Source organism: Myotis daubentonii, chromosome 16 (genome assembly GCF_963259705.1).
Source record: "Myotis daubentonii chromosome 16, mMyoDau2.1, whole genome shotgun sequence".
Classification (NCBI taxonomy): domain Eukaryota; kingdom Metazoa; phylum Chordata; class Mammalia; order Chiroptera; family Vespertilionidae; genus Myotis; species Myotis daubentonii.
Window position 1 is genome coordinate 44,388,858 of NC_081855.1, and position 14,230 is coordinate 44,403,087.

The following is a 14,230-nucleotide window of genomic DNA, read 5'->3' on the forward strand; positions in this document are numbered from 1 at the left end:
TGATTTTTAAAAGTTACTTTCAGTGGCTGCTGGGGAAAGAGCAGCCTGTCAGCTTCAGCCTGTAACCAGCAATTAGTTTCTTTCCATAGTATAGGAAGCCTGCTGCAGTAGCTGCAGCCTTTTTATGGTGGCACAGCTGGAGACGAACAGGCTAAATTAATATTCTAACCTTGTTCCAGTGTACTCAAAAGTACTATAAAAAGGTACTAGATGAACTCAGTCTAAACTCTGGCAAATGCAGCCTCTCACCACAGATAACCACAGGAGGCACAGCCCCAAGAAAAACCAAGGCAAGTGGCACACAGCTCACCTTTGAGAGTATATCATCTACTCTTCCATGATGTCACTTGTGACCTTTCCAAGTCTCTGAAGAATATTTTTTCTTTTATTCCTGCTCTCTACTTAGCTTTTGGAAGGATTATTTACAGGCTGGTCCAACCTAAGACCAGGCAGTGACGCTGACCATCTCCATTTCTCTGAGAAATGATGATTCTAATGGGTTTCCAGCTCCACGCCAACTAGTCAATAGATCCTAGGGGAATGGCTCTGAGGGACAGGTTTTTAATGACACTGACTCCCAACTGTGTGATAAATGTCATCTGAGACTCAAGCGGACGTGGCTCTTTCTGCTAGCGGCTAGAGTTAAATCTACCTGTTCTATGTTTCTAGTCAATGCCAAAAGACCTACCATCTTTAGGTTAAATATGGTCTCCCATTTCAAACCCATCTGAAGACCAGTGAGAAAGCCAGTGTGGTCAGAGTGGAGTAAGGGAGGGAGTAGCATGGCTAGATCTCACAGGGCTCTGTGGACCATTGTTAGGATTTTGGTTCTGCTTAGAAAAATATAAACACAAGCTCTTCCAGATTGGCGATGTAAATCTCAGTATAACACAGCGGTGGTGTGGCCTAGAAGTACACAGCTGTCACAAACTCTGATAGGATATACCTATGTGGAGAGGGTCACTGGGAGCTGCGTGCCTCACAAGGAACCCAGGTCAAGGGAAAATAATGCTAAGATATATTGCATCTGTTCCTGCTCCAGGTAGTTTTCTTGTTTTTAAAAAGTTTTCTATGTTAGGCAAAATATATCAGTAAGTTGCAGCAAATGTACATGTAATCTCTTTCTGCCTGTACAGAACCCACTTGCCATATTATACTGACCAATCTGGTTACAAATACCAAATTATCTCTTCCTCCAGAAGTCTACAACAAAATTACTCTATAGTTTCAGTTGCTAGAAATAAACAGCAATATTTTCACAGGCCTTTCATTCTGCCTGACCAATTCCCCAAAACGTAAGGTCTTACCTTAAATAGGTTCTGCCAGACCTGTGTGGGCTGTAAACCTTAAGGTATCAATCTCTATTTTTTTCCCTTTAATGACAGCTTTGTGTACCTTGATAGGACTGGCTGATGTGCCCTTAGTTGCATTTTTTGCACTTTAGAATACTATTTACATTAACAATATGAACTGTTTGCTGTGTAGAGCTTATTGGTAAACTTAAAATACACTCAATATATACTGTACTGAATCATAAAATGGTGAAGACAGAATTAGTAAACTACCAGTTAAAGTGATTAGCTATTCCACACCCCAATCTGGTATGTCTTGGGACAAAAGACCCAAGGAAACTCAATAGAAAAAACAGACCTCTGTAATAAGAATGAATGAACATCATTCATTTTAAAATCCTCGAGTAAAACTGATTTAGAACCTAATCTAGGTTCTAGACAATAAGGATACAGTCTTAGATTAGTTAACAGCAAGTCAGAAATCAAATAGGTTCACAGGTGTGCCTACTGGACAGAAAAAGGGCATGTGGCAACCAAAATGATTAGGTACATGGCAGGACAATGTGAAGAGATGCGACAGAAATTACTGTTAGGAACCCAGCGCGAGCTATGGAACTAAGAAGTTCTGTGCTTTCATATTTGGAGTACCTGACTTTCAAACTCCTTCAATGGTTCCTGAAAAGAAATGTTGCCACGAAACCAAGGAACACCATTCATTTTCACACTTAAAAAAAAAATTAATTAAATAATATGTTCCTTAGTTTCCAAACTGTAACTGATACTAAATACATTTACCAGTTTTACTTCTAATTGGTTTTTATTAAAATCAGAACAATAGACGGACATTTATTTGCACTACATACAAATAAATGTCCTTCCATAAATTTAGGCTTTCCTGAAGTGGAATAAAAATGAAAAAAAATATTCAGATTGAGTATATTTTCATTATAGGCCCACCTGACTGATTTTCAGGCCCCATAAACCTTGATTCAGACAGAAACTTGTCTATAAAACTCCAGCTGTAAAACGAGGATCTACAGATAGAATTTAAAGAATTTAAAGATATAGTTCAGTTCAATATAAATGAATTCCTAACAGTTTTAGGAATATTAAATGGGCCATTTTAGGGTAATAAATCATTAGTATTCTTATAGATGTTGAGACTTAAATCACTGCTCATATAGGGTAAATTCCATCAGAAATAGGGTTTGAAACAGACATTAAACCAGTGCATCCCAGTGGATAGAGCAGTGCCTTGTGCACCGAAGGGCCTCAGGTTCCATTCCTGGTCAAGGGCACGTACTTCAGTTGCTGGTTTGCTTCCTCCCTCCCCTGTCGGGGCAAGTGCAGAAGGCAATCAGTTGATGTGTCCTCAGGTGAGGATTAACAACAAAAAAGTTATCTCTTCCAACCATGAGATTTAATATTCTTTTTTTTTAAAAAATATATTTTATTGATTTTTTACAGAGAAGAAGGGAGAAGGATAGAGAGTTAGAAACATCGATCAGCTGCCTCCTGCACACTCCCCACTGGGGCTGTGCCTGCAACCAAGGTACATGCCCTTGACCGGAATCGAACCTGGGACCCTTGAGTTCGCAGGCTGATGCTCTATCCACTGAGCCAAACCGGTTAGGGTTAATATTCTTTATGTTTGTATAAAGGCTCAAAGGTTTTCTCAAGTTTTACTTTCAAGATGTATGAGCCTCAATAACATAAAGCCTATGCATAATCCCTACATACAAATTTTGAATAAAGCAAAATTTTCCCTATCTCACTGAATATAATGCTACAGCAAAATATAAAAGTATACATATGTATGAGGGAAGGACATGGCTCTCAAGTGGGCTTCAATCCAGCTCTGGAAAATCCCAGTGAGTTCCCTTTAATTCCGACCTATAATGTATATTAAGGTTTTTGGAAGTCCCCTACTACAGAAAGATCATATGGTTAAATCTACTTTCCAATTATTTATCAAGCCAGAAACACAAAACTGATACCATTTTTCATCATCAACTCTCAACTTACTATCGTAATATAAAGTTGGCTGGGATTTTTATAGATGAAAACCCACAAATCACTTTTATTGCTATTAAAAGACACATTCGTAAAGAGTTTAAGAAGCAAGTTGAGTGCTAGTTATCCTATATAATAAACAGCTAATATGCTAATTAGGCCGAACAGCCGAACAACTGTCAGGATGAAGCTGGGGCTGCGAGGGCCAAGCCCCTTGCACGAATGTCGTGCACCGGGCCTCTAGCATTAAGATAAAAGATATTGCCTAGTAGAATCTTGATATCTTGACAAGGATAAGGAGTGTTCTCAAAAACAACAACCAAGTAAGAAATGAAATATTCATATATAAGATACTCTGTTTCTCAGGTGAGATTTAAAGGATATGTTTAAATGACACAAATAAACTGATAAAATTTGAAGTAGAAATCACAGAAAGTAATTTTCTCTTTTGCTTTCTTGGGTAAAAAAATGTTTTCATCTTTTATAACCAAAACTCCATCGCCTCCATTTGCTAATGGAATATTTCATGTTCTGTTCTGTCTTTAGGGGTTATTTTCAGCATTGGATCTACCTGTCTAATCTGGGGATCTCTTATAGTTCCCATAAGGTCCACCACGTCAAGGACTCAACCACTAAGTGGCATGTGCTCCCATAAAAGCAATCCGAGTGCACAGTCCTCAACTGTGAATCTTGAAAGACCAAAGGAGGCTTTAATACTGAACTTGTTTGCCCTGCACAACAGTCAAGAAAAGTCAGCAGATGCCAAGCTGGTTTGCTTCATTTGATGGAAGCTCCTGAAAAAGTTCTCCATTTGGAAGCATTTACCCGTTTTTCTGGTACAATAGCTGGAGCTGTGGGCTTTCTGAGTGTGAATGGACATATGTAAGACATGAAATATCAGGGACAGGCACCATCTGCAACTCATTTTCTCACAGGTTGGGACTGCATTGTAGGAGTAGCAAGGGACAGAATTTTCTCAGGACCATACACTGGCAAAAAACAAAAACACACACACACACAAAACCCAACACCTTTTGGCTGACAAAGACCATAAGGATATGAATAAATAGGACTGTAAGATTGTGTCTTTTGTAGCTAGCATCTTCAGCACTTTCTGCCCTAGTCATTCAAAGGTTAAATAAATAGGACTGATGAAATACTGCTTTGTTTTAGAAGAGATATTCAAAGAAAAAAGCCGAGACATTATTTCTTTTCCCTAATATTTATCCCCTTATTATACAACACTAATGTGGGTTTTAAAGATGATAGGTAGATAGACAGAAAGATAACAAAAGCTATATGTAGGGAAGGACCAATACTTTTTTTTTTTTTTTTAAATATACTGGCTTCGGGTGTACAGCTTAGTGATTAGGCAATCATATACTTTACATAGCGTCCCCCTCCATATTTCCAACATTTCAAGTGGCACCGATACATAGTTATCACAACTGATTGTATTCCCCATTCTTCACTAATCTCCCCGTGACTATTTTGTAGCTACAAATTTGTGCTTGCTAGTCCCTTCATTTCTTTCACCCAGTGTCCCAACACTGCCTCCACTCTGACAACCACCAGTTCTCTCTCTGAATCTGAGCCTGTTTCAAATTTTTTTCATTTATTTTGTTCTTTAGATTCCATAAATAAGTGAAATCATTTGTCAGTCTCATAATACCCTATAAGTGAAAAATACCAATTCTTAATCCACAGATTCACCACTAACTAAAGCTCCTAATTGAAAATAATATAGACGGAAGAATACATTTTTATGAAGGTGCTATCAGACTTTCAGATAAAAACAGTAGACTGAAAATCACATTAAAATTTTTTCTCCTGGAAGAAATTCTGCCATAATTAAAAGAAAAAAAATTAAAGGCATCTATAATAATAAAAGCGTAATATGCAAATCGATCAAACGGCTGAACAGCGGAACAACCATCTGGACAACCACGCTATGACACCCACTGGCGCCAGGCCAGCCAAGGCGGGTGTGATGCGAATGGTCGGGGCCCATCCATTGCCCCATGATTGCCCTGCAGAGGGAGGCCCAGGCCACCGACTGGTGGGCTGCCCCAGGTTGGGGCGATCCATCACGGAGCCCTGGTTGGGTGGGCAGGGCCTACCTCTTTGGGACGATCCATTGCAGGGTTCTCAGACTGTGAGAGGGCACAGGCCAGGATGAGGGACCACCCCTCCCGCCCACCCGAGTGCACGAATTTCATGCACAGGGCCTCTAGTAAATTAATAAAGATAGGGAAGAAAAAAATTACAACAGTAATAAAATGTAACTGTAAAATAGATTAACAGTAACACCACAGAATTCTCAAAGGGTTAAGATTGATAGCACCTCTGAATCTGTATGAGGAAAGGGGATGTTAAAGGAAAGAGGATTAAGATGCTGTGAGAGTACTAGATCCCTACCACCATTCTAAGCTACCTTAGCCCTTCAGCTACTACATAAAACTAAAGATTAATAATTTTTTAAAAAATTATATTTTTATTGATTTCAGGGAGGAAGGGAGACAGAGAGAGATAGAAACATCAATGATGAGAGAGAATCATTGATTGGCTGCCTCCTGCACACCCCCTACTAGGGGTTGAGCCCACAACATGGGCATATGCCCTTAACTGGAATCGAACCCATGACCCTTCAGTCCGCAGGCCAACGTTCTATCCACTGAGCAAAACCAGCTAGGTGTAAAGATTGATTCTTTTACAGATGATTAAATAGATGATACTTTGAAGGGGATGCCAGGTATGAATGAGGGGTGGTTGATTAAGTGAATTTATGCATGCTGAATGCTACTCTTCAGCCCTCTTTCCCAACTTAGCCCCTAGAAGACCGACAGAAAGCTTTTAGTAGACAAGAGAGTCAAAGATAATTTTTGGAAGAAATAAGCTAACCTAAAAAGAAAGTACTGCATAGAGGATTCCAACTGCCCTCAGTGATGAGCTGGGGATCCTGTCCTGGGTCTTATGGTTTAGAAGGCCACACACTAATCCTCCTCTGGCCTCCCTGTAACCCATGGATAAAGGAATCCACAAGGCCAAAGAGACTCTCCAGCTAGAACACAAGAACTTTCTAGATAGACAGCAATAATACTGTTTCCAAGGCCTTCTTCAGATACTTCTACTGGTCATTTTTCTTATGGGTCTATAAGCATACCCTTAGGCCCAAGGGATGGCCAAAGAGAGTAAGAGGGATAAAGGAGGAGTAGGCTCCAGGTTCTCCAGTTGTCATCTGGAGTGAACAAATGAGGAACTCTAGCAAAGACCCAGATGGAAATCCTAGAACTGAAAAGTATAATATCGGAAATAAAAATTATACTGAACGGATCTAATAGAAGGTTGTAGTCTATAGAACAAAGCCAGTATACTTGAAGATACATCAACAGGAATTACCCAAACTGAAGAACAAAAAGAATAGCCTCAGTGACCCGACAAACAATATCAAGTGGTCTAACATATGTGTAATTGGAATTATGGAAGGAGTAGAGAGATAACTGGGCAGGAAAAAAATTGAAGAAATAATGGGAAGAAGGATAGTCAAGATGGCAGTGTAGGTAACCACGGTACTCGCAGCCTCCCACAACTACATCAAAATTACAACTAAACCACAGAACAACTATCATTTAGAACTGCCTGAAATCTGGCTGAATGGAAGTCCTACAACTAGAGAAGTAAAGAAAGCACATTTGAGACTGGGAGGAGGGGTGGAGGTATGGAATGGGTTGGTCCGACATCCACCTGTGGTATTTTTTTAATTGGAAGGTATATCTTGGCTGCAAAGGTTCCCCATGAGGAGAAAGGGGTCCCAGCCCCACACCAGATGCCTCAGCCCAGGGTTCCAATGTTAGGAAGAGAAGTCCCCATAACTTAGGCCTGTAAACATCAGTAGGGATTGCAGATGAATGACATGGAAGCTGCTGGAGACCCAGGCAGTTCCTCTTAAAGGGCTGGTGCACAGACTTACTTGGACTCACTTTCTCTGAACTCGTGCTGGAGCAACAGCTTGAAAGGATCTAGGGACCTATGGAGAGGATCTAAATTGTGTGGCATCAGGGCAAGAGCTGGGGGCAGCTTTCTCCCAGAAAAACGTGCTGGCAGTGGCCACTATTCCTTTGCTGAGACCTCCCTGCCACAGTGCTGACAGGTAGTGACCATATCTGAGTCTCCATCAACCTGGCTTACACTATTTGCCCTGCCCTGGTGACTATCTGAGACCCTGCCCCACCCAATTTGCAGCCCCATTCAAGCTGTTTGGAGTGGCTTTTCCATATGAATGGCCTGCTCTGGCTCAGGCTTCAGACTTTTTGTGTAATAATTATAACTTGGATTCACAAGGCTTTTTTTTTTTTAAACAACCAACATCAGTACAGTAGAAAAAACTTCATAGATTCCAATCTCTATTAAGTATTTGTGTCTCTAAGTATAATCTATTTTACATTTTAAGAGGAAACAGTGTCTTTTTAACCTTTCAATAGTGTTTCAAACAGATTATAAGCCAACAAGTGGTCTGATGAACATTTTAAAGAAAAGTGTTTTTACTAAGTGTCACATTAAAGTTCTGGAAGCTGGGTTTGATTTACTTGTCCTATATAAAGATATCAAATTAGGCAAAATAGCTAAATCACACACTGCATTCAAAATATCATTTCCTCAACCTCCAGATATCCCTCCTCTTTCTCCACGATTTTATAGTCTGTAGTACTACAAAAGTACTAACTTTTCCTACACGAACTCTTCAATTTAAACATTATGCAAATATAATGTTTAAATGCTAATCAATCTTGATTTGGCTTTATCTGGATCTAGGATTTGATTCTTTTTGTTCATACTGGAATAAGGGGAGAATGGAAGTGAAATCTAAAGTTACCCACCTACCTTAAGCTAGCCATTAGTTGCAACTTCCATCAGCAGACAGTAAATAGAGCTGCTAATAGTGGGAAAAGGTTTCTCTTTTTTCAAGTTTTTTGGTTATTTTCTCCACTGGGAAATCCCAATTAAAGAGAAAATAGCCATAATTATGACATTCCCTGAAAGAGGAGAATCCATGAGAAAAAGATGATCAGCAGTTGACTACACATGGAATTATATTTCTTAGAGAAGTTTAGATGTTTTATTACATTCCACTTAGGTTGAACATGTTTAAGTTTGCTTGTTATAAAGACAGGTTTGTAAAAATGAAAACTTTTGAGGGAGGGGTTTGGACTAAGATTCAAAGTCTATTATGAAGGCTGCTACTTGGGAAGTTCATTTCATTGAATCTTAAATGAAAATGCAAATAGGAAAATAAACTGACATTCATTTATTTACTGTTTCTTTTTTAAGAGCAGAAAATTTGCCCTGGTTTCTGTGACCCAGATTCCATTTCTTATTTCTAAAGTAAAGCATTTTGCACTCATGCTGACTGTCCTCAAATATTAGGCTAGAGGCTCTCTGGGCCAACAGGAGGTTAGATCTCAATAAAAAGAAAGCAGATGTAGATTTGGGTTAGTTACTTACTTTGGGATTCTGTGTTGGAAAAGCCCCTTAACACTTTACTTTCATCATAGTAATAGCCAATTCCATCTGTACAGTAATCCTTGTTTTATTCTTCTAGTGTGAGCAACCTTATACTGTGACTCACCCACCTTCATTCTAAATCATTATACCCTTTGCTGAAGAAGAGGCAGTCAACAATTGCAGCAACAAGGTAGTTAATGAACTGGCAAACAAGCTTGTTTTGTCGCTATTTAAACTACTGAGAAACATTAGTTTTTAACTTCAAGTAATTTTACTGTTGATGTCTCACAACCAGTACTAGTATCTCACACTGGTATTTCCAGAAGAGTAAGCAATGGAATCCTACCTGTCTTGACTGGAAAGTGGAAGGTTGGTATTTTTCTTTAGTAATTTTAAACATATTTTATAGCCCTAACCGGTTTGGCTCAGTGGATAGAGCGTCGGCCTGCGGACCAAGAGGTCCCAGGCTCGATTCCGGTCAAGGGCATGTACTTTGGTTGCGGGCACATCCCCAGTAGGAGGTGTGCAGGAGGCAGCTGATTTTACCCCAACATATTTTATAGTCTCAGACTATTCTATCATTTCAAGTTCTTGGTAGGATGGGAATACCAATCCTCTTTGCTGTGTCTTCAGATTATCCTTCACAAGGCACCTTTTTAGGTTGGCCTTTGAATGATAGTGACGCAAGATGACAGCCACCATGGGCTGAGACACATTTTTTTTTGTTAATCCTCACACGAGGACATTTTTCATTGATTTTTTTTCAGAGAGACTGAAAGGGAAGGGGAGAGACAGAGAGAAACATCTATGTGAGAGGAACACATCGATTAGTTGCCTCACACACACACACCCCAACTGGAGCCGGGATTGAGCCTGCAACCCTTCAGTCTATGGGCTGACTCTCTAACCACTGAAAAACTGGCTAGGGCAGCTCATATAATTTATAAAAATGAAATATATAGCCTTAAAATAGAATATGGACCTAAATATCAAGAAGCACCCCTTCCCTTTGTAAGTTTGTAACAAAAATTAACATGGATGGAGTTAATAGTTCTAATGGGTAGTGGACCCAAGAGCCATTTGAGTGCTAGCAAAACGGCAGAGTTCAGATAGCATAAAAGTTGCCCAATAGTAGCTTTGGTGTCTAATGATGTCTAAAGAAAATATGATATTCCCTCAGCCACCTGAAGGAAAGTGTTATAACAAGTAATCAAAAAGAAAAACCAGATGTCCTTCCCCACCCATTCAATTTAAAGTCTTCAGTTTCCATAGTAGTAAGTTTTCTAGATACATCTTGTACATCTCAAAGTACTGGAAAGGAAGCTCCCATTCAAAGGCAATTTATCTTAAGATACAGTAAATGACACTAATGTTTTGTCCATTTGAAATAAGTTGTGCTATAACAACACAACAATAACAACAGAAAACAACCCCAACTTCCAGGGCTTTTATCTCTATTAATACCCATTCAGGGCTGCTACAGTTTCAGCTCATAAGCTTACTACTCTGCCTTCACATTGTTTGAGCCCCAGAAAGCTTATAATTCAAAAAGAAATTCAAAGTAGATGAAAACAGAATAAAACTCTAAATAAGGACTTAAACATTCTAAAAACTATAATGTTTTCAAGATTAAGAGGCTCTTGTAGACTTGATAAAGTTCTGAACTCCTCTAAGATTCTACTACACTTACCATAGATATGTGTTAACAACAGATATTTATTTATTTATTTATCTTTTAAAAAATATATTTTATTGAGTTTTTACAGAGCGGAAAGGAGAGAGATAGAGAGTTAGAAACATCGATGAGAGAGAAACATCGATCAGCTGCCTCCTGCACATTCCCCACTGGGGATGTGCCTGCAACCAAGGTACATGCCCTTGACCGGAATCGAACCTGGGACCTTTCAGTCCGTAGGCCGACGCTCTATCCACTGAGCCAAACCGGTTTCGGCAACAACAGATATTTAAATCCAGATAACTAACTATACATGGTTGTGTGTTTAACAATAACCTCCACACGATTCTCTATTGAAATCTTTTTTTAAAATATATTTATTGATTTCAGAGAGGAAGGGAGAGAGAGATAGCAACATCAATGATGAGAGAGAATCATTGATTGGCTGCCTCTGGCACGCCCCCTACTGGAGAGCAAGCCTGCAACCCGGGCATGTGCCCTGGATAGGTATCAAACACAGGACCTTTGAGTCCTCAGGCCGATGCTCTATCCACTGAGCCAAACTAGCTAGGGTGAATTGTGTGTGTGTGTGTGTGTGTGTATAAACAAAAGCCTAAGCGACTGTTATGACTGAACGACCGACCAGTCTGAGGCGCACTGACCACCAGGGCACAGACGCTCAATGCAGGAGCTGTCCCCTGGCCGTCAGTGCACTCCCACAGCCAACCTCCCGCAGCCAGCCAACCTCCCGCAGCCGGCCAACCTCCCGGGGTCCTTCCCCGTGGCCAGCCAACTTCCCCCATCCCTCCTCTTGGCCAACCTCCCGCGGTCCCTGCCCCCTGGCCAGCAGGCCCCAATTGGCCTGGCCCCGATTGGGACTGGGCGAGATGGCCCCAATCAGCCCTGATCGCCGGCCAGGCCTAGGAACCCTATCCGTGCAGGAATTTCATGCACCAGGCCTCTAGTTTTTATATAAATGACACTCAAATTTGCTATGTAAGTTTTAAAAACAAAAGGTTTGTAAAAACGATCTTTAAAAGTTTCTAAATGTCTGAGTAAAAGAATAATTTTCCATGTCAATGCATGACTTTTTTTTAATGCATGACTTTTAAAAAATAAATAAAACTCATCACCACAGAGTTATTACAAATCTGATTCCATGACCAAATCTAATATAAATTATATACATACACACATAATAAAATAAAATTGGCAAGGTATCAACTTGTACCCTGAGTGAAGTAAAACTCGAACCTGTAGGTTATTCAGAGGTTCCATCTTCATGACTGGACCCAAGGTGTTGAGAGGCAGGGAGACATCAATGCTCTGATTTGGCATCAGTGGTGTATGGATGGCCAGGGGAGTGCTGGGGATGACGCCAAAGCTAGGAGAGAGGATGAAGAAATTCTAGAAGTTACTCAGGAGGCAGGATTTAGCTGCATCATTGGGTTTCAGTGGCTTTTTACTCCATTTGAAGGAACATAATTTTTTACAATATTAAATGAAGGCATAGTAAGACCCAAGATGGTCAAGTCTAATTTACTATAACACTGGTTACAATATAACTTCTGTTTTCTATTAAATGATTTTGAGTAAGGATAAACAGTCATAAGGACAGAATTACTTTGCTAGTGCTCTGACTCTGAAAGTTTCTTATGTCAGTAAGTTGTTACTGACAAATTAAATTTATTTTAGGAGCGCCGAAACTGGTTTGGCTCAGTGGATAGAGCGTTGGCCTGCGGACTGAAAGGTCCCGGGTTCGATTCCGGTCAAGGGCATGTACCTGGGTTGCGGGCACATCCCAAGTAGGAGATGTGCAGGAGGCAGCTGATCGATGTTTCTCTCTCATCGATGTTTCCAACTCTCTATCTCTCTCCCTTCCTCTCTGTAAAAAATCAATAAAATATATTTTAAAAAAAAAATTATTTTAGGGGTCCAATTACTACTTCGCTAGAAACAAGTTTGAATATCTTGTATTTATGAATAAACAGACCTGCCATCAAAGTCTAACAGCCAGTTTTTTGAGTCACAATGAATAAAAATCCGTGATGTCTCAGAACTGTAGGACATCAACATTTTATGTCTTCATGTTCTCCTTATTAAAGCAGAGAATTCATGCTAAAAGCAGACTGTCAGCTTATATTTAATTATTCACCTAACCAGGTACACTGACTGTCTTCTATATTTTTTTACATCAACCAAAGTCCATTTATCCTCACTGAAATGTGAGCTTTGGACACACATTGGTTTGGTTTACTACTCTATAATCTCAGTACCTTGAAATGTCTGGCACACAGATGCTAAACAATTATTTGTTGAATGAGTAAATGGATTTAAATTAAAAATATTTTTTAAAATAAACTGTTTTGGTAAAAACATTCTAGTCCTAGAATCCTTTAAGAAGGCATTAAGGTCTGGTATCCTCGTTCTACAGGGATGAGTTTCCCAGCAAAATTCCCTAGGGCCTTCAGAGTTGAAGCTGACAACCAATAGATGCACAACAGCCAGCATTCCCTCTACATCTAGCATTTGCCAACATGAGAATTTCCCATCGTTAATGGAACACTCTCTTGTTGGACACGAGGTACACATGAATCTAGCTGGGGACTCTTATTTCTTACCTATTCTTGTTAAACTGGATTGCAAAGTCTGTCATATGCTGCAGAGCTTTGTTGGTGAAGTTCATTTCCATATAGATGTGCCCCTGACGATGAGTAAATGTTCCAGAAATCTCCAAGCCTTTGGCCTTTACTGCAGGCAGCCAGACCTGAAACACAGTATAGAGCTCAATGGAATGAGGTAAGATTTATCTCAATGCTATTTTTTTAAAATATATTTTACTGATTTTTTACAGAGAGGAAGGGAGGGAGATAGAGAGTTAGAAACATCGATGAGAGAGAAACATCGATCAGCTGTCTCCTGCACATCTCCTACTGGGAATGTGCCCGCAACTCAGGTACATGCCCTTGACCGGAATCAAACCTGGGACTCTTCAGTCCGCAAGCCAACGCTCTATCCACTGAGCCAAACCGGTTTCGGCATCAATGCTATTTTTTTAAAATAAAGATGAAATTTCGCTTCCTTAGATAATTACGATGATTTTGTTAGTAGCTTTGTGAAAGGCTTGAAAGGGAAGACATTGAATCTACTAATGAATATGCATGTTTATAATCTTTGAAGGCTTTTTTATCATTACCAAAACTTTCAAGGGCAAGGACTATGTCTTATATATACTTTTAATTCTTGCTATAGTTTACAGTACACAGTAAGAACTCAGATGTTGCTTAAATAATCTGAATACCTATTTTCTTTATATAATTCATTCATTACCCACCCCTGGCCCCCAAACTACAGTAAAGGTAGTTTCCCTTTTTGAATTTCTATGTGAGCATGACATAAGTAAAGCTGAGACTAAAAGAACACCAATGACAAAAACCTAAATCAGAACTCTATAAAGGTACACCAAATTTGAACAAGCACTCCAGAATCCATATGTAGTATCAATGGAAAGAAGGAATGTAAGGAATGAGAAATAAAAATATTATTTCTCTATACAGTATTTTCCCCCTGTGGTATATCAAATTTATACTAGATTGACTTCAGTGTCGACAAACTAGACAATATTTAACAAAACTCACTTAGTAATGCCAATTTTAACTCTGATTATAAAAATGGTTACAGTACTTCCTATTGCTAAGTTTAAGGACATCTTTCATCTTTTTCTTAAACTGTACAAAACAAGGGCCCA

General features: G+C 39.5%; 1 protein-coding gene and 1 pseudogene across 7 annotated transcripts in view; one reads left to right on the forward strand and one right to left on the reverse strand.

Annotated features, from left to right (window-relative positions):
- The window catches only part of AP2B1 (adaptor related protein complex 2 subunit beta 1), a 102,820-nt gene that overhangs the window by 22,866 nt on the left and 65,724 nt on the right, over nucleotides 1–14,230 (reverse strand). For 5 of the 7 annotated variants that reach the window (XM_059670509.1, XM_059670508.1, XM_059670506.1 and 2 more), the window contains 2 exons: nucleotides 13,104–13,249; nucleotides 11,737–11,866 (listed from right to left, as the gene is read on the reverse strand). In XM_059670509.1, coding sequence (XP_059526492.1) covers nucleotides 11,737–11,866; nucleotides 13,104–13,249 — 276 coding nt within the window. Of the gene's footprint in view, nucleotides 1–9,555; nucleotides 9,580–11,713; nucleotides 11,867–13,103; nucleotides 13,250–14,230 lie in introns of those variants that run through there. The other 2 variants (XM_059670512.1, XM_059670511.1) reach the window with 2 other exon arrangements.
- LOC132218494 (ubiquitin-conjugating enzyme E2 variant 1-like) lies at nucleotides 9,753–10,017 on the forward strand (annotated as a pseudogene).